A 21,091-nucleotide genomic window follows, 5' to 3' on the forward strand; every position below is an offset into this window, starting at 1 on the left:
GGCCAGATTGGATCATATGTCTATCTATGGCCAGGATGACAGATTAGGCACCACCCCCAGTAAATGTGGGTTTCTGGCTGAGTCACCGTTAATGGAGTGAAAGTCAGTCAGTAGTGCCTTACTCTTTGCAACCCCATGGACTATACAGTCCATGGAATTCTCTAGGCCAGAATACTGGAGTAGGTAGCTGTTTCCTTCTCCAGGGGATCTTCCCAACCCAGGGATTGAACCCAGGTCTCCAGCATTGCAGGCAGATTCTTTACCAGCTGAGCCACCAGGGAAGCCTATTAATGGAATAGATATGCTAACTTTAACCTTTTTCACAGATATGATTGGAAAGGCAGAGGAATGTAAAAGACCCTGTATGCCATGCCATGAAGTGGGAAATGAGCATACGTGGTTTTATAAAAAATAGATGATCATTTCACTAAATGAGATAAGGAATACAAGTAACAAATTTGAAGAGACAGAAACTAATATAATTTTGAACATATGAGTTTAAATACCTGCTATACCATCCAAATAAACATGTGGTAAATGGGTGAAAACAAGGCAGAGGCATAAACTTAGAGGAGGCAAGCATTTTTAGACAAGTTTACGTTTAGACATTCACTAGATGCACTAGTGAATATTTAAAATAAAACATTTTACCACAATAAATAAAACAATGTATTAAAATCCACTTCCACAATTCTCCAAATTATCTTAACATGATTTAATTAAAAAAATTTTTTTTCACCTTTCTTTAACTGGCAAGTTTTCTTTGGGAAATTTATTCAAAACACTGAATTTTCATTTTTGAACCTTGTTTATATTTATATAACAGAGGCCCTAAATTGATCCAGGTTCACCAGGATACATTTCTCCAAGCCCTAATGGTTTATATCTTCCCTTTAAATTGTATAAATATCTTTTAATTAAGTTGTCATTCACAAAGATATTCTGGAAAAAAAATTATGAATTAAACACCTATAAATTCTTCTTCATTTCTGTTATAGTGTAGCAATTTATCATCTAATCCATAATGGTCTATCAGCTGAGTAAGGCTTAGTTTCTTGTTCTCCTCAGACATAGCTGACTGCAACTCATAAAGCAACTGCTGGCTACAGCTTCTCCACTTCTCTATTAACAACTGTAACTGAGACAGGTCATTCTGAAACAGAAAAAAAAAAAGGCACGAATGTATGTCATCCTATTTTAACTTACTTAATGAAAGTTGTTAAATCAGCCAATGAGTAGTAGGTTTAAAGGGTAACACATTTGGACATGAATGGGACTTCTACCCAGGAAAAAAAGAAAAACGGTTTTAAGCAAAAACCTTACCCTCAGAGAAAAAAATTCAAATCATTACATAGGGCAAAACTATGTAAAGAAGCAACAATATAGGTTAAAAAATATTTACTTTTTCTACTACAGCTATACTTTAAAAAATTATATTCAAATTAATACTTTTCAGTGTCACAATCTCATAAAACTTAAGTAGTTGTATTTAGAGAAATCCTAAAAATTCAAAAGAGCAAATAAGATATAGCATTCCATCACTGATTACACACTGGAAAAGAGCAATTACAACATACATGAATATGCAGATAAATAAGGGTCATCTTCCAAGTGCCCAAATTCTATTCACTTCAACCTACCTGGGTCAAAATCTAAAATTTATTATATTTTTGTGGTTTTCTTAAAGAAAATGCTTGAAACATTTTAATAATTTGTTGGTAATAATTTAATAACACAAAATCATTACTAAAAATACTTTTTATTGTACTCTGTGGCCCATTTTTAGCTTTTTCTCTTCACTGTCACTGTTGCTTCTGTTCTCATTGCAATTTGCAGCTAACATTTGAAACTTCTAATACTGCTGTGGGATGGAAACTAGAGAGAAAAGTTTCAACTGCTATTAAATGTGGGCTGGGGCTTTCAAAAATGTATACCTGGTGTTTAGAGGCCTCTTCTCTAAATTTATAACTTATATTTGAGTTAAAGTTGTTGGAAGCCAGGTCTCTTGGTAATTGGCTTACTTCTCAGTATTGTAAAATAAACTTATATTTTCTTTTTGAAATACTTTCCTACCATTTATCTAAAAACAAACAAAAAAAAATTATTAGGCAATGGTTCTGAAATTCTTCTCACCTTTGATCTATACATTTTGACTAGCTTCAGCCTCCGAAGAAGGTCTTCTTTCTCTTGAATCTGCTTCATCAATTTTGCTTTTTCTTTGTTTAGTTCATGTTTGGCAAGATTCTCATTCATAAAGTCATTCTGGAGATCACTGCATGACTCAGTATCAAGTGATTTAGATTCACAAACACTGATACTCTTGAAGGTATCTTTCAAATATGTACTTTCTTCAAATTCACTATCTATGTGTTTAAAATTTTTGTGAAATTCCAAACAGCTTTTTTCTGTTGAAGGTGCTGATTTCTCTGAAAAAGTCTGATCATTTTCTTCACTCTCTACTTTAAGTCGTTTTACCACACTGTAACAGGAATTAAGTGAAGATCTTGTTTTCCTTAATCGTTCTCTAAGGGTTGCACTCATAGGCTGAAAAAGGCATTAAACGTTAATAATGTTAATCAAGAAAAACATTCTTGATATAAATAAATCTACTAGGAATCAAGACTACATTTCTGTGGCAGATACCATTAGACGGCTTTCTGTCTCCATTTATCTAAAGTAACCATCACAAAATATCTTTCAATTTCTGGAAGCTCCACTAAATTTTATTCTCTTTTTATTTTAGCAACGGCCACCACCCTTCTAAAATAGCGTTGAGACACTTATCTCAGTAATCACAAACATTTGTTCAGCAATTAGTCCAAGCCTGATATGGTTAGGTGCTTAGTTACAAATTAAGGAAAAAGATCTTTCCACCAAAAACCTTCATGACATCAAACTTTTTGTTTGGAATGCTGTAATAACCTGAACTGAAAATAAATGAAAATAATTGAGTCAGGATGAAAATCTAAGGGGAAGGTCCAATACATTTTCTAAAAGGAAACACCTAAAATAATTTGTTAATAAAAATTTTACTTATTAATCTACACATTGTTAATTAACAATGTTCAGTACACTTAAAACCACCATTACTACAATACTTAGAAATATACATCCAGTGAAAGAACTAAGATTTTCATACTTGTTTTCTTGAACTACTTGAATGGGGAGATGGTGGATTGGCACCAGCTTGTGGAGTGCTAGGTAATATCAAAGCCGAGTTTGATGGACTTTCCATCTTGAAATCTCGTTTTACTTCTAAAAAACAAAAGAATAATCACAAAACAGAAATCAAATTCGCCCACACCTCTAGATATTCAATTTTAAACAAATTATTTTTATTGTATATAACAAGCCAGTCAACTTCCTTTTTTCACTTAGCTGTGATTCATTCTTGCTTTTTTGTGTGTGCAATTTTCTATTTACTTCTCTAAATTAGATTGTTGGTCATTATGGTGACTACTAGTTTTTTCATGACAAGTTAACCAGCTAGCACCTCATATAAAGAACTCTCCATTTGTTTTTACTGACTGATAAAATAATGATAAAATTCTCAAAACCTGCCATATGGGGGTGGGGGGGAGAATAACAGTCAGGAATTCTTTAATCTCATTACACCAGATTCACAATGAAGGAAAATGTAATTGAAATCTTTTAGTGCTTTAAGTTAAAGTCGCTCAGTCGTGTCCGACTGTCTTGGACCCCATGGACAACAGTCCATGGCATTCTCCAGGCCAGAATACTGGAATGGGTAGCCGGTCCCTTCTCCAGGGGATCTTCGAAACCCAGGGATCGAACCCAGGTCTCCCGCATTGCAGGCGGATTCTTTACAAGCTGAGCCACAAGGGAAGCCCAATATTTTCTTTAAAATTTTTTAAAAATATTTATATCTTCTTTAAAGTGTTTGTCGGTTAGTTTTAAAATTGGATTCACCTTAGGCCTTTATCTATTGATTACTCTTCCTCTTGATTATGGATCACATTCTCCTATTTCCCACTATTATCCCACTTAAATAAACATAATCAGACCTGTTAAACTACCCTAAATCCTAGAAGCTGTGTGCCTAAAACTAACGACCCCCGGGGGTTAGAAATAAGGAGCACAAGCACAGGTAAGTTTACTCCTGTCTGCATCGTTTTCAATTAAATGGCGAAGAGACCCTGAAAAGGAGAGACGGAAGTTTCTCCAAGGCCATCAACTCTACAGGGTAAAATACCAGAGAGGAGCCCTCCGTCCCCTCCCGCCACTACAGAAGGCCCACACGAGCCCTCGAGACACCCAAAACCTGAAGCGGAGCTGAGAGGTGCGCTGACCGCGGAAAGGGAGCATTATTCAATTCCCCATCCCATCCCCGAAGAAGTTCAGCTGTCAGACACCCACTCCACATCCCGCACAGTACCTCCCTCAGCCATCCCCAGACAGCACAGAGAGCGCGCTAGCCGCGGCGGCGTCTCAGGGGCCGGGCTGGGCGGGAGGCGGAAGAGACGCGCGATAGGCCAGATTGATTGACACACACAGCTCCTCTGCGCCGAGCGCTCGGAGAGGCGGGACTGCGCGCGCGCAGCCTCGAGACTCCGCAAGGAGGCGGGACGAAACGGAGGGGCCGAGACGCGTGATTGGCCGAGTTGACCGATACGCGCGGCTCTGCTCCGCCCAGCGACCGAGAGTTGCGGGACTACGTGCGCGCGGCCGCTTGCTGGGAAGAGCTTTAAAGCAACTAACGGTTCCCAGGAGGGGCGCGCTTTTCTTCGCGGCTTCTCCTCGCTCATCTTTATTTATACCGCCTTCCTTTCCTGCTTCCTGGTTTTTGTGTTTCTAAAGGACGCCTGAGAATGCCCCTTCTGTTCTCCTGGCTCCCGTCATTCTCTTCTCCGCGCTCCCCACAGCAAAGGCCTGTCCTCAGACTCCACGGGACCCAGAGACTCCGGGCCTGCTGTGTGTTATAGTTACAGTTTGTAAACTCCAAAGGCAAAGACTACAAAAGAATGGTCAGTGGCCCGTTGACAGTCAGACACATTAGAAATCTAAGAACCCCAGCGGATGCAGTAGAGCTCCTTTTAGATTGCTGCCTCAAACTCTGCGGTCCCGCCACGGGCGTACTTTTTTTTTTCTTTTGGTGAATCTACCTCAAAATTTAGATTTCTTAGCTTGGCTCCGAATCTTTTCGTCAAATCTGAAAGAAAATGTAGCACAAGGAAAGTTGTTGGGGTGCAATACAGGAAGCAGAACAATGACTAAGATTGCTGCTGCTGCTGCTAAGTCGCTTCAGTCGTGTCCGACTCTGTGCGACCCTATAGACGGCAGCCTACCAGGCTCCGCCGTCCCTAGGATTTTCCAGGCAGGAATACTGGAGTGGGTTGCCATTTCCTTCTCCAGTGCATGAAAGGAAAAAGTTAAAGTGAAGTCTCTCAGTCGTGTCCGACTCTTAGCGACCCCATGGACTATAGCCTACCAGGCTCCTCCATCCATGGGATTTTCCAGGCAAGAGTACTGGAGTGGGGTGCCATTGCCTTCTCCGATGACTAAGATTAGGTTGGTCCAAACCCTGGCTGGATACTGGGCAGCGGCATCCTCGGTTTAAAATAACCCTCCTGTTTCCTGTGTAGCGAGGTTCCGTTGCTGTGCAACAACAAAGTGAACTAACTGGGTGGAGCACTGAGTTTAGGAAAAGACAGTTGAGTAATTTCTGAGTCACGTGGAAGTTGGAAATTTTAGCGGGGCAGAGTCTTGAATTCTAAGGAATAGCCATTTTAAACGTTGACACTGGCTTTTTACTAATAATCTGATAAAAATGGCTTAGAAGTAGCAAGGACCCAGAAGGAATAACTGAGTGCTAAATAGTGGAATGTATCTACAGAACTTGAAGACCACCTAATGCAGTGATTAAGAACATAAATGTTGGAATCAAATTGCTTAGGTTCAGATCCCAGCGCCTTTATTTTGTGTTGTTTGTAATGGAGTGTGTCTGTGTCTCGGCTTCCTCATCCATAAAGAGGGGATAATAGTATCAATCCTCCTAGGGTTTGAAGAATTAAATGAGAATTCAGGACAGGCAGTTCAAAGCAGCAATAGGTATCTAGGAAGCACTCAATAGTTGTTATATAAGGAACTGCAATATATTCACCATTCTCTAATTGATCTAAAGGAATGCATCATATAATCCTTTCATCCATCCCTTATCTCCCCTCAAAAGGCCGAAGATTTTTAAAAGATGCAATGATTTGTAGGATGTAAGCCATAAATAGCAGAAAACTTGGAGCTGCCACATATAGTTAATAATGTATTATGAGTCTTCTAAAATTGTCAATAATTATATAAATCTCAAGGAATTTACCAAATGAAAGTGAGAACTTGTGATTTTGGCTTGCTAAGCCACAGATCCAAGTCTGTACATTTATTTCTCCCTTTACTCATCCATTGGCATCAGTTACACTGAAAAAAGCAAAGTGATTTGTCCTGACACTGGAAGCACAATGCACACTCTGCATATTCTTTACACCTTGGGGCATAACGTTGGGTTGTTTTTATGATTCCCTAAAATCAGCTGCTCCAAAATCCTTTTATCATTATAACCTAAGCTTAGAACTGTGTTTTTGCTGGCTCCATAAATGAAAACATCTTGCCTAGCAAATGTTCTGACTTGCTTAGTATATGAACCTGTATATTAAATGAGATTGTTTTGGCCAGATTTTCAAAGAACTTCAGAAGAAGTACTCAGAAGAACCTGTATTTCAGAAATGTGCATTTGTTGACCTACATCTCTGATTTCCAATGTTGTTAGAACTGAATGATTTTCCCATGCACAGGTTTGCATTTACTTACTCCCATTACATACCAAAGTGGAAATATACCTTTCACTCTCAATTTACTGTAAGGGATCTGGAATATAGCCTCTATAGTTTTCATTGTACCTTTAGATATAGCCTAGCAATCATTTCCATGTCTTTCAGAGCCTGAAGTTAGCTGCCCTGTGAGTAGATGTTTCCCACACATGACATTGTATGTTTCATAGTATGTTTCAAACATAGTATGTTTCTTTGTATGTTTCAAACTTCAGGCAGGGAAAAATACTGTCCTAGAGAACCAGAAGGCAAGGATCCTACTCCACCACAGAGAACAATTTGAGCAATAGAATTCAGTGATGATAGTAATTAATATTAACCTAAGGCAGGCTTTCTCTGTGTGTTTTTAAATTTCATACCCAAGGCTACTGTTCACCACTTTGTTATTCATCAGGGTGTGGTAAAGTGCTTCTGTCCATTCTTGTCTATGATTATTGTTGGTGAGATAATGACATAAACCTAAAAACTTTTATGTGGGTTTTTTCTTTTTTAATAGCAAGAAGAGAATAGTGAATAGTCTCTCTCTCCCTATCCCTGTCTCTCCGTACAGCAAAGCACACATACATACACACACACTCTTTTAAGCTACAATTTAAAATTTTATTATACTAATTTTTTTTAATTCTTTAACATTACTTTAAAAATCTAAACAGTCACCTCTGGATGACCTATATTCCATTCTATTGACTTTTCTTATTGACAACAAAGTTCATATCATGTAGACACAGTTAGTATCCATAGGTATTTTTTAACAATTAAAATATAAATACACACTTTTAAAACCAGAATTCAAATTCACTTGGGTGAAGAAATGTATATAATCCACAAGATTAAGTTGATTTATAAAGCACATTAGGACAAGTTAAACTGTATAACACTCATAAGAAGGTCTACTAAATTCTCTCAACTAGCATTCAATATTTCTTATGACACTGGTATATAAGTTGAAAAACTCTCCTCTAGGGACTGTCATACAGAGTGAAGTCAGAAAGAAAAAAGATATTGTACAATGTCGATTATATGTGGAATCTAGAAAAATGATAGAGATGAACTTATTTGCAAAGCAGAAATAGAGACACAGACAAAGAAAACTGACATGGCTACAAGGGGGAGGTGAGGGTGGGAAGAACTGGAAGATTGGAATTGACCTATATACACTACTATGTATAAAATAACTAATGAGAACCTACTGTATAACACAGGGAGCTCTACCCCTCTACCCATTGCTCTGTGGTGACCCAAGTGGGAAGGAAATCCAAAAAAGAGGGAATATATGTATACATATAGCTGATTCACTTTGCTGTATGGCAGAAACTAATATAACATTGCAAAGCAACTATACTCCAATAAAAATTGATTTAAAAAACTCTAGGTTTCTCCTGCCATGAATTCAACTCTCATCCTATAGACCTATCCATGATGAAGAAGATGTGTTTTAGTGTGCCCTTATCTCATAAATTTCCCTTTGAATAATTGACAAACTAATTCTATTTCTTTTTTGAAACTAATTATATTCCTTTTCTCTATTGCTTTTCCCTTTGAATAATTGACAAACTAATTCTATTTCTTTTTTGAAACTAATTCTATTTCTTTTCTCTATTGCTTAGATATCTTAAATGGAATTCTGTAATGTTTAATTGATTTACTTGTAGAGACCTTCGAAGACTGTATCAAACGGTGATCTTTGAGAGTAAACTGTTTAATATTTTTTCATCACGTTAAAAAGAGAGGATTTTATTTTCAACTTCAAGATGGAAGAGCCCTTGAATTAGATATTAAGCATGCCTGAGTGGTTGCCTCGCTGAGTAGAATGACTACTTCAAGCATGGAGATATGTGGAGGATCAATGATAAAAACCTGTTCACCAGCAGGCATCCAGAAAATTGATCTGGTAACTAATGCTGACGGTCGTATACTGAACAAGAACCTAAAGAGATCCTTTCACATGAAGTTCCTGTCCTTTTATTCTATTAGATCTGGCATTTTGTCAAGTACATTAGAGACTAGAGAAGTAAGAGTGTCTATGATTCACTGCTATTAGTGGGGTGTGTTCTCTTGGAGAAGAATAGAGTGATTCAGGTTAGATTAATAACGATGAGGAAGGGGGTAGGGTGTGGGTGAGTGGGAGGGTCGTGGCAGAGGAGCTAGATTGTGGAAAAGTAATGGTAATAAAAGTATTGCTCAAGGCCACATCTTTCTCAGATCCTTTATTAACTCAGAAATGTCACCCCTACATCTATTCAGAGGGGAAAAAAAGGCAAAAGATGTCAGCAAATCCTCAAGCAACAAAATATGTCTTATAATCATCTTCAACCACCTGAAGTTTGAGAGATAACAGCTCCCAAGATAATATCACAGTATTGAAATCTGTTTGACGTGCCGACAAAGAAGTCAACTCAGTTTTCTACTCTCACCTCTTACTACTGTTTTAGTCTTGAGAATATAAAAGATTTCTTTTTGGTGATGCTTTTTTAAGATGGAGGAGTAAGAATGTCTATTGCTCAGTCGCTAAGTCGTATCCAACTCTTTGAGACCCCATGGACTGTAGCCCTCCAGGTTCCTCTGTCCACAGGATTTTCCAGGTAAGAACACTGGAGTGGGTTGCCATTTCCTCCTTCAGGGGATCTTCCTGACCCAGGGACCAAACCTGACGCAGGGATTGAATCATATCTTCTGTGTCTCCTACATTGACAGGTGGATTCTTTACCACTGAGCCACCTGGAATGCCTTAAGAATGTATATTAGTACCAGGAAAATAAGGAATTAAGAGACCATTCTACCACGTTCTAGGACACTGTCGACCTTTTGGCTTCTGCTCTTCCACATCTTGGCAAACTTTGATGGTAAGTATGCATGGTAAGTTGCTTCAGTTGTGTCCAACTCTTTGTGACCCTGTGGACTGTAGCCCACTAGGCTTCTCTGCCCATGGGATTCTCCAGGCAAGAATACTGGAATGGGTTGCCATGCCCTCTTCCAGGGGATCTTACCAACCCAGGGATGGAACCCGTGTCTCCAGCATTGGTAGGTGGGTTCTTTATCACTAGCGCCATCTATAGCAGTAGAGTAAATCTGTGAATTAGTGTATAACCAGGAATTTTCTGGTCCAGCTCAGGATCTAAGGGCTTCCCCAGTGGCTCAGACAGTAAATAATCTGCCTGCAATGCAGGAGACCTGGGTTCAATCCCTGGGTCAGTAAGATCCCCTGGAGAAGGATATGGCAATCCACTCCAGTATTCTTGCCTGGAGAATTCCATGGACAGAGGAGCCTGGTGGGCTACAGTCCATGGGGTCACAGAGTTAGACACGACTGAGTGACTAACACTTTCACTTTCTTTCAGGATCTAAGAGCTAGACTGAAACTTAATCCCTTTGCCACCACTCCCAAAGGCAACATAAGATGTCTTATATTTTCATCATGGACGTTTATGAGCAACACGAAACCCACTGAAAGCCAGAACCTCTGACCGTGAGGTCTGACTCCCCAGGGAGGATCCCTTTGAGAAGCATGGTCACAGGTGAGGAAGACAGCTTGACAAAGGCATCTCTTCCTTGATCCTCTCCCTCCCACCTCCAAAATCATGCCAAGTGCTCACTAACCCCACACTGTGTCTAAATTACACTGCTTGCCGGTGATATCAACATTACCCAGCTCTCCACCTCTATCACACATCTGTGGCTCTCCAAAAGATAATATATGAAGTTTAATGATGATGTTGATGACCCACATTTGGCAAATGATATCACTATATTTTGTAGTGAAAATATATCCCTCCCATAGATAGGATCTTGGAAAAAGAGCATAGAATACAGCCTATATTCACCCTCACATGGTTCTCCAAGACTTCATTCAGCTATTTAAACATTATTAACAGAAGATTAAGACAGGTAATACTTTTCATTCAACAATGTACACTTTTCGCTCAAACTCTTCCCAACTTTCCGCCTCCCAAAATTTCCCCATACGTCACTATGGTTATTATTATAGCAGCTATCAAGTACCTATATCATCTCAGTTATTTTTCACTTTTTGTAAGTGATGAATTCTGAGTCAAATTATCCTTTTCTTTGTAGCTACTTTCCAACTTTTATCTTCTTTTTAAATCATTGAGAAAGCTACTTAATTTCTTGCCAATACTCCACAGTATTCTATTGTACTGTTTTTACTCTCTTCCTTATACTTGTTTATAACTTGTAAATCTGTACCTTTTTATAAATGCTGGATATTGATAACTCAACCTTTATGCTGCTGAAGATGTGCTGAGAGTGAAATTCATACCAAATGAAGGAATAACACTCACTAGCAAAGATGGTCTTCTTGACTTTTGAAAGCCTGTCATTTGGCAGGAAGCATCCCCTTGATACCAAAGAACATGGAGCTGGGTTTTAGAGGGCAGGCAACTAATCATGTACATATTTGTTAATCAAGTTCCTAAGAAACTATAAATTATAAACTGCACATAGTTTTAAAGGAAAAAAAAAAAACATTACTACGGGTTGGCATTCTCTGAAATGCTTTCCTAGCCTAACTCTGGGCCATTGAAACAGGGTATTTTGAACGTGCATGTACAAGTTTAAGATTTTTGTTAAGCTGCCAAATATTTTAATATAACAATAATTAACATAAAGCTTGTGCAATTAAGCTACCCCAAAAGTAATGAGTTTGAATCTTTGGCAAGATGCTTCTCTTTAAAAAAAAAAAAAAAGCAGTGTCCCAGTGCATATTATTTTCACTCAGATCTATTTTCCTGAGGTTTTGAAGGTATGTAAACCTGACTTTTATTTCATTCCAATAACTGTCTACCAGGAGAGCAATTTATTTTCAGTCACTAGAGTTTAGAATGAATCGATCAACCAGTTTTACCCACCAATACAACCCTATGAATACTTTCCATTTTTATAGTTTGAAAGAATCAGGTTTACTGCTCCCCTCAATCTAGGTAAAATTCTTCTGCACTCAGAATGGGATTAAGTCCCCAAAGTAAACTCTAGGAAGAGAATCCATTTCAGAAAAAGAAATTCATGGATATCAATGATATCAAAGATGTGGTGAGCCAGTACCTGAAGTCACTTGATTTTAAGGAGTGAAAGTAGCATGTTATCACAGGTTTGAAAGACTACTGGTAAGAATTATGTGTGGACTATTGAGAATACCTATGAGACTCAAATTGGACATTTACAAATACTAATTAGCAGTTCTCAAGGCAAACCTTCCAAATGCATCACCTTTCTATCAATACTCAAGCTAATATTACAGGAAGCTCTTCTAGACTACTATGTTGGTTAACTGAAGCTGTCCTCAAGAACTCAAAATTGACTGCCAAGAATTATGTAGGAGGAGAGGGAAGGAGAAAGGGAAGAGAGTGAGATATTTTTACTGTGTGTTTCTTGCCCTTGAAAAAAAAAACAAACTATTTCGAAAGACAATTTTTATAACAGATTACTGACTACTAGGCTTGTTTACTCTGTACTACAAATTATTCTGCAGATTTAACCTTGGTTTTGAGATCCAAATAGCAGATCAAACACCATGAGACTTAATTAGGGTGAAATTCTGAGAAAATCATGATTTATTCCTTAACAAGAAATGCATACTTTGTGTTCTTAAGAGCCTTTGATATAACTGACTAAAAAGGATATGGAAGTTCATGATTTTATGATTAACATTTTATAATGTAAACATGCATTTAGTAGGTATACGTGTACTTTCTTAGGGCTGATATAGTATTGTAATAATCATGTTAAACTTGATTGTATCTTATAAGTGAGATAAGCCACATTTTACCATAGGTGAAGTTTTAAATTAGTAAGGCTGTTAAGCCACAGACCTCACCTACTTGACTTTTCTTCGGTCTTCCAAATCTTTTCTTTGCTGATTTTTGTTGCTGTATGCAGCCTTTGACTGTGTGGATCACAATAAACTGTGGAAAATTCTGAAAGAGATGGGAATACCAGACCACCTGACCTGCCTCTTGAGAAACCTGTATGCAGGTCAGGAAGCAACAGTTAGAACTGGACATGGAACAACAGACTGGTTCCAAATAGGAAAAGGAGTACGTCAAGGCTGCATATTGTCACCCTGCTTATTTAACTTATATGCAGAGTACATCATGAGAAACGCTGGACTGGAGGAAGCACAAGCTGGAATCAAGATTGCCAGGAGAAATATCAATAACCTCAGATATGCAGATGACATCACCCTTATGGCAGAAAGTGAAGAAAAACTAAAGAGCCTCTTGATGAAAGTGAAAGAGGAGAGTGAAAAAGTTGGCTTAAAGCTCAACATTCAGAAAACTAAGATCATGGCATCCAGTCCCATCACTTCATGGCAAATAGATGGGGAAACAGTGGAAACAGTGGCTGACTTTATTTTTGGGGGCTCCAAAATCACTGCAGATTGTGACTGTAGCCATGAAATTAAAAGACGCTTACTCTTTGGAAGGAAAGTTACAACTAACCTAGACAGCATATTAACAAGCAGAGACATTACTTTATCATCAAAGGTCCATCTAGTCAAGGCTATGGTTTTTCCAGTGGTCATGTATGGATGTGAGAGTTGGACTATAAAGAAAACTGAGCACCGAAGAATTGATGCTTTTGAACTGTGGTGTTGGAGAAGACTCTTGAGAGTCCCTTGGACTGCAAGGAAATCCAACCAGTCCATCCTAAAGGAGATCAGTCCTGGGTGTTCACTGGAAGGACTGATGTTGAAGCTGAAACTCCAATACTTGGGCCACCTCATGCAAAGAGTTGACTCATTGGATAAGACCCTAATGCTGGGAAGGATTAGGGGCAGGAGGAGAAGGGGACGACAGAGGATGAGATGGTTGGATGGCATCACTGACTCAATGGACATGGGTTTGGGTGGACTCCGGGGGTTGGTGATGGACAGGGAGGCCTGGCACGCTGCGATTCATGGGGTCGCAAAGAGTCGGACACAACTGCGCGACTGAACTAATGCAGTGAATTGCAAGTGAAATGGGCTATGGTCACAAACTGTGAAGGAGAGGTTGCTTACATCTGTACTAAACATGATATAATCCTGGGTTGTCAGCTTAAATTGGGGAAAATGGGGAAGCATTTGGGATTTTTGTTTGAATACAAGTTTTGGTGAATACAAATGACATACACTGATGTTTACAACTCTTTTTCTCTTACCATAGGTACTCAACAAATGTGTTTGAATGGATAAATTCAAGGATGAATGGATTAATTATTTAGTCAGCAACTCAAAAGGTGAGAATTTCAAACAACATAAGAGTGACAGTGTAGCAGTCTAATAGAGGGAGGGACAAGGCAATATTAATAGCATCCAGAACTTTTACTGTGCCCTTTAAGTTACTGATAAATTACTGAATTTGTCTTTCTTTAAAAAAGTAAATGATGAAAAGATAATCTACATAAAGTCAATACAAACAAAAAATCTAGTGACTTTTATGGCATGAGGAACAAAGAGTGAGTTTTGGGAGAGGGAATTGCAAACCTCCCAGGCAAAATCCAATTTTTTTTTTTTTAATACCTTGCTTTGGTGGTGAGAATGTAAAATGGTACAGTCACTGTGGAGAACAGTGTGGTAGCTCTTAAAATAATTAAGCATAGAATATACTGTAAGATATTAGAAAAAATATATATTCATCTTTGCCTCCCACCCCCACTTCTACAGAGAGGAGAAAGGAACTGGAATAATCGATCATGCCTACTCTGGGAGTTGGTGATGGACAGGGAAGCCTGGCGTGCTGCAGTCCATGGGGTTGCAAAGAGTCGGACACAACTGAGCGACTGAACTGAACTGATAGGAGGAAGCCTCCATGAAATCTCAATTAGTAGGGGACAGAGAGCTTTCAGATTTGTGAAGAGATCTGTAAACCAGGAGTGTGACACTCCCTGACTCCACAGGGACCGAAACTCCTCTGCTCAGGACACTCTCAGGCCTCATCACTTCACCTGGCTGTTCATCTGTATCATTTATTGTATCCTTTGATAAGCTAGTAAGCTTAAGTGTCTCCCTAAGTTCTGTGAGCCACTCTAGCAAATAATCAAACCCAAGAGAGAAGAGGTTACAGGAACCTCCAGTGTGTAGCCCAGTGGGACAGAAGTTGCTGTTAACCTGGGAGGCTACTGATAGCTACTGAGGTGGGGAATAATCTTGTGGGACTGAGCCCTTAACCTGTGGGACCTGATGTTACCTCCAGGTAGAGTGTCAGAATTGAGTTAAACTGTAGTTAAACTCTCAGCTGGAGTCACAGAGAATTGCTTGGTGTTGGGGGGGAAAACCCACTATTTAGTGACCAGAAGTGTTGTGAGTGTGGTAGTGGTGTGAGAATAAAGGAGAAACACAGGAGGAACGATTGGATTTTTTTTCCTAACACACATATAATCCAGCAATTCTACTTCTTGGTCTAAACCCAAAAGAATTGAAAGAGAGGCTTGAACTTATTTGTACACTGATGTTCACAGCAACATTATTCACAAATAACCCAAAGGTGGAAAAAACCCAAATGCCCATCAGCAAATGAATGTATAAACAAAATGTGGTATATACATATATAAGCATACAATGGAATATTACTCAACCTTATAAAAGAATGAAATTCCAATGCCTTCCACGATGCGGATGAACCTTGAAAACATTATGCTAAAAGAAATAATGCAGACACAAAAGGACAAATATTGTATAAATCCACTTACGTGAAATACCTAGGATAGTCAAATTCATAGACAGAAAGTAGAATAGTGACAACAATGTAAATGTACTTCATGTACAGTAGTATACACTTAAAGTGGTTAAAAGGGTAAATTTTGTGTTATGTATATTTTACCTCCATCCCCCAAAAAATCCCCAAGGAAGAGTATCCTCTGGCATAACTGATACCCATATTGAACAGCTTCTCCAAGGGAACAGTTTCTCAAATCTAATGTACACCTTTTGGCTTCTTGTCTTATTATTTCTTACTGTTGCTTCTGTCCTTGGACTAAAAAAGGCTACTTCCACCATAGTGGAGACAAATATTAAGAGCTGCTCCCTTTCTGGGTAATGCCATCAACCCTCTTTGGAAGTGGTATCTTTGAACTGCTTTGTTCACAGGGGGATGGGTTTTAACAGGTTTGTATTCTCTGCCCCTTCCTCAATCTTGTGTGAAAGTCAGCATAATTTTCAGCCTATGTAGACAGGGAATGAATAAAGGTTAAATCAGGTTCATGGAAATCCACCCATAACTTCAGCCTTGGACAACAAGTCAGGTAGTGCAATAAGAAATTAATATATGTTGGGCTGCTTCAAAGAACACTAATTCTATTCATTCCGCTAACTGTGTTTTTTACCAGTAGTACAACCTCTGGAAAAAGTAGAGAAATATGAGTCATTTCAGGGACAACAGAAGAAGGTAAGTTTTATTTGTCTGAGAAACTGAGATTGCTTTTATTTTGTCCCATTTATTCATCTTATTTGCCTATATATGTTTTGTCTCTCACTCTTCCTCTTCAGCATCAGTAGCACTGCCCAAGCTCTAGCCTGGATGCCTGCACATCCACTGACTCCTAGACTTGTGCCCTGCTTTCTCTGTGCATCTCACTTACCAGGCCCATCTGTTCTCTACATTACTGCCAGGACGATTGTTCCAAAGATGTTTAAATTTTCCAGTGACACACAAACCTCTTCTGGATAAAAATCCAAATTCCTCACTAAATCACTCAAACACACCTTTCCAATTTGAGCTGGTGCCATTTCTCAGCACACACCCTGTACATAAGCCTTCTTGAATCATGTGCTTGCAGTTCCCATAACAGGCCAGGCTCCTCTCCCCCTTGTCATCTAACTTGGTTCTTCTGCCTGGAAAACACAGGCAAGTGTGTATGCATGCACACAAGCACACCTATGAACATATATGCACCTCCTTCTGTTTGATTTCTCCTCCCATCTCACTAGGATCAGAGTTGAAATCTCCATTCTGTCTCACTTCCCATTAACGCACGTTCTCCTCCTCTGCCCAAGTCATCTAGCTTAAGTTAAATGCTTTTCCTCTTTTACAGCACCCAGTAGGTTTAATAATACATATATCATCACGAGAATTTGAGATCAGGGACTGTGTCTTTGATCTCTGTATCCCCAGCACCTGCACGAAATTCTTAGCAGACTTTGAGGGGTTCAATTGGGAGATAAAATGCTAAGGGTACAGGGAAAGTGTTTAGGGAGTTCCCAGAAGGTTGAGTCAAGGAAGACTTCATGGGAAAAATGGTATTTGAGCTATATGTTATTGTCTTCACAACAATCCGGATAGAATCTTCCTTCCTACTTTTTAATCAACATCTTTTTTTGTAACTAATTCTGTTAAATGTATTCTATAAGTATATAAACCCAATTACAGGACACAGATACAACTTGGGTAATAATATAGTGATAGATTGTGACTGAGAAACTTTTGAACACCTGATGTAAGAGCTTATTGACAGGCTTATAAGTACAATGGATTGTTATTTTCCACCCTTGTTACTGTATATTGAGTCATGAAGGAAGCATAGGTAGCAGTTAAAAAGAGAATGGATAGTAGAGTCAGACATATCAGGGTTTAAATCTCAACTCTGCCTTTATAATCCATGTTAACTCATGCCTTCATTAAAAGTGTTTCCTCATACTATATAAAATGGGGTAATAATTTTTATGCCATTAAATCTAGTGAAGCAGATAAAGTGCTTAATATGGAATGTGGCAGATAGTAACCCTGAACATAAAGGTGAAGGTGGTAGTGCTAGTGGTGGAGGTGGTGATTACCTGAAATCATCACCTGAAAGCTGAGGATGGAAGCAGGTGGCAGGGGCAGTGCAAGAGAGGTGCTTGATAAGGGAACTTTTCTCATCTGTTTCATTTAGCCAAAATTTCTCAAATTGTGCTGTAATAGAACATTAGTGTTCTATGAGCTGGTCTGAGGTGTTTCACAGGTAAAATCAAAATTAGGGTGATCTTTTTTAAATATGTAGGAAAAATTAAAATAAGGAGTTGAATGCTTCCAGTTATATTTTTTTTCTGTATACTCATCTTAAAACTTCAGCATCTGTTAATGGATGACAGATAACAGGATGAATAGGTAGAAAATTCATATTAAGAGGAGACATCAGTAAATTGATTTGTTTTACATGTTCCTTCAATATTTAACAAGCAATTGTTTCATAAGTTTTTTAAAGACTTGTAAACATGTAGTTTGGTCACTTTCTTCCTGATATTATTGCTCCTAGTGCCAAAATTAAATGTGGTTTTATTTCATGCTATTCTGCAAAAAGCATGAAATCCCCAAATCACCATGGCATCCCCCTGCTCCACCACTTGCAGAAGCACATGGTCTGTTATTGCCAGTATCCCCTTGTCTGAAGCTCTAGAGTCCTGGTTTTTAGGGCACAATTTAGACTTTACTAAAGTATCCATGGAGAACCCAACCGTTCATCTCCTAACTCTCTTTTATATTAGAGAAACACTGCCTTACAAATACAGAATTTATAAGAAAAAGATCTGTTACACATGTCTGTTACTTATGGTAAAGGCTGTGAATGAATAAGTACATCGCTACCTCCTCGAGTCACTGTATAGGAGGATATACCAAGGATTGGGATTAGGAAATGGGAAATGTCAAAGATGCATGTCCTAATTGAGCCTGTGCTCTTTACCAGTCATCCTCAAGTGGAAAGAACAGTGAAGCTCACAGTTAATGATTGAACTGCTGCTGCTGCTGCTAAGTTGCTTCAGTCGTGTCAGACTCTGTGCGACCCGATGGACGGCAGCCCACCAGGTTCCCCCATCCCTGGGATTCTCCAGGCAAGAACACTGGAGTGGGTTGCCATTTCCTTCTCCAATGCATGAAAGTGAAAAGTGAAAGTGAAGTTGCTCAGTCGTGTCCAACTCTGAGCGACCCCATGGACTGCAGCCTACCAGGCTCCTCCATCCATGGGATTTTCCAGGCTAGAGTACTGGAGTGGGCTGCCATTGCCTTCTCTGTAATGATTGAACAGGTGGGTGCTTAAATTTGGAAAACACAAATGATTAAATCATGATTCATCTTCCTCTCATAACTCCTCTGAGTCTCAGAGTAACTTGTCTGTTGCTTGCTCTTGACAAGTAGGTGAGTCTAGCACATTTCTAGGCGTTGACTGGCATAACTGATTGCTGAGAACTGCAGGAAGCCAGTCTGCTGAGTAGCTTTGAGCAGCCCTCATCTCATGGTAGGGCTGCAGGGTTACTTCTTGCACGTTTATCCTGCTGAGCCTTCCATGTTTACCCAGAGGCATATAAGAAAAGTATTTGAAAATCTCATTATTCAAATATAAAATGGCTCAAAGAACATGGCATGAATTTTGGGACCCAAGTCTAGGTTTCTCCACATAGACTTATACTATTGAAGCAAGCCCTGGATAAACACTTCAGTTCAAGTCAAGTTGCATTTTGCAAGTAATGCTTCACATTCAAGGATGTATCATGATTATAATTTTAATTATTTGTATTTTTGCTAACTGCTTATCCCAAGGGTTGACTTCATTGCTGTGAAGTGGAATCTGAAATGCTAAGAAAAAAATGAGGAATACCAATCTCTCTTACCAAGGCTTCTATAACCCAGACCTCAGTTGGATTTATAAGAAAAGCTTAAGTGTCAAGGTAACAAGCACTTCTATGTCTTAGCTACATTTTATATACTATATATATATATATATATATATATATATATATATATGTATATATATATTTAATTTTTAAAAATCCTTAGTTTTAAGGTAACAAGCACTTCTATACCTTAGCTACATTTTATATACTACATGTGTGTGATAGTCACTCATTCATGTCTCACTCTTGGCAACCCATGAACTGTAGCCTGCCAGGCTCATCTGTCCATGGGATTTTCCAGGCCAGAATACTGGAGTGGGTTGCCATTTCCTTCTCCAAGGGATCTTCCCGACTCAGAGATTCTACCTGGGTCCCCAGCATTGCAAACAGATTCTTTACCATCTGAGCCACCAGGGAAGGTATATACTATATATATAGTATATATATTTTTTTAATTTTTAAAGATCCTTGTATGAGTAGACTTTATCTTCAGAGCACTTTTAGGTTTACAGAAATATTGAGCAAAACTTACAGAGATCTCAGATACCTGCTCACTTCCTCTTCCCACCAACCACATAATTTTCTCTACTATTTGTAGCTAGTGTCATTGGTGTGGTGCATTTGCTACAACTGGTGAAGGAGTATTGAAACATTATTATTAAAGTTGCAGTTTACATGAGGGTTCATTCTTTGGGGTATACATTCCATGAGCTTTGACAAATGTGTAATGAAGTATCTCCACCACTACAGTTTAATTTTAGTTTAAGTTGGTATTTGGTTTCCTAGCTTCATGTAGTTTCTATAATAGTTATTCTTTCCCTTTGCTGACTGATTTTATCTTCTTTATTAATTATAGCTGTTTCCCTGATAGGATTTAAATTTCTTTTTATTCCATTAGTCATTGGTTTGAATTAGGTAATATCAAGTTAAGGCTTTAGGGTTAAGAACTTGGGCAAAAGAAGTTGCTTCCCAGGCCCACAATTTTAGGGATAGCCTACCTTCCACTTGTCCGTGGCATTTAGATGTGTCAACATTCTGGTGAAAGATTCTATTGTAGTGTTTCAAGGAAGACTTGCCATAGGCCATTCTACCCTCAGTCCCCACAGTGAGGTTCACTGAGTCACACTCTGAATCAACACAAGACTTGGGACAGGATGTGTAAGCTCTTACTCCTGGCACAGTCATCTCAAAAAGCTTAGTACATGTTACCATATGAATATAAATCATACTCACCAGGAGAGGATCTGGACAGCAGATTTCTTCTCCTCTCCTCCCTCTACATTTCCCAGGGCAGAGCCTCAGAAATGACTAATGTTATGCCAGGAAGGGAAGAGAACTGTTCTTTCTTGCCTTAGTTAACTAAGGAGAAGCAGCTTCTAGCAAGTGTGCAGGACAATGGGGAAATCTAAAGACTGCATTTTGGCTTTAGAGTGAACTTTGTTGGATATGTAATTATGGACACTGGATTAGAAAAACATCCACTTTTTTAGTCATTGAAAAGAACAACATACTGGGAGTGTTTACTATTTCCTGAAAGAAGAGAAAGCAGATATACTCACAGGTGTTCAGAAACAACCAAAAAACTTGTCACATAAACACAATCCCCAGGTAGAACTAATGAAATCCAAATAGAACTAATGAAAGTCAAAGATCACATAAAAGGCAACTCATT

General features: G+C 38.7%; 1 protein-coding gene and 1 long non-coding RNA gene across 4 annotated transcripts; one reads left to right on the top strand and one right to left on the bottom strand.

Moving 5' to 3' along the window:
• Positions 1–457: 457 nt before the first annotated feature.
• SFR1 (SWI5 dependent homologous recombination repair protein 1) lies at positions 458–4,451 on the bottom strand. Of its 3 annotated transcripts, none has more exons than XM_081543512.1 (4): positions 4,397–4,451; positions 3,140–3,255; positions 2,134–2,544; positions 458–1,153 (listed from the first exon to the last, which is right to left on the bottom strand). In XM_081543512.1, exons 1-4 carry the CDS (start codon positions 4,407–4,409, stop codon positions 962–964), a joined length of 732 nt encoding a protein of 243 aa, XP_081399638.1. In that variant the 5' UTR covers positions 4,410–4,451; the 3' UTR covers positions 458–961. The 3 variants fall into 3 exon arrangements, with proteins under 3 accessions (XP_081399638.1, XP_081399628.1, XP_081399646.1); XM_081543502.1 differs by having other exon boundaries at positions 4,311–4,451; XM_081543520.1 differs by lacking the exon at positions 4,397–4,451 and adding an exon at positions 3,931–4,260.
• A 237-nt stretch (positions 4,452–4,688) lies between these two features.
• On the top strand, positions 4,689–15,177 carry LOC145526871 (uncharacterized). Its single transcript, XR_014069259.1, has 7 exons — positions 4,689–4,985; positions 8,492–8,730; positions 9,316–9,421; positions 9,534–9,682; positions 10,178–10,354; positions 14,000–14,072; positions 14,500–15,177. It is a non-coding gene; the product is annotated as an uncharacterized LOC145526871 (long non-coding RNA).
• Positions 15,178–21,091: the final 5,914 nt, after the last annotated feature.

The sequence above is a fragment of the Giraffa tippelskirchi genome, chromosome 2, assembly GCF_054371585.1.
Source record: "Giraffa tippelskirchi isolate mGirTip1 chromosome 2, T2T-mGirTip1v1.2.pri, whole genome shotgun sequence".
NCBI lineage: Eukaryota > Metazoa > Chordata > Mammalia > Artiodactyla > Giraffidae > Giraffa > Giraffa tippelskirchi.

Coding starts and splice junctions, on each gene's coding strand:
- SFR1 (XM_081543502.1), bottom strand. Junction 2,545..3,139: donor CAAGTAGTTCAAGAAAACAA/GTATGAAAATCT, acceptor TGCCTTTTTCAG/CCTATGAGTGCAACCCTTAG. Junction 1,154..2,133: donor TCAAAATGTATAGATCAAAG/GTGAGAAGAATT, acceptor TTTCTGTTTCAG/AATGACCTGTCTCAGTTACA.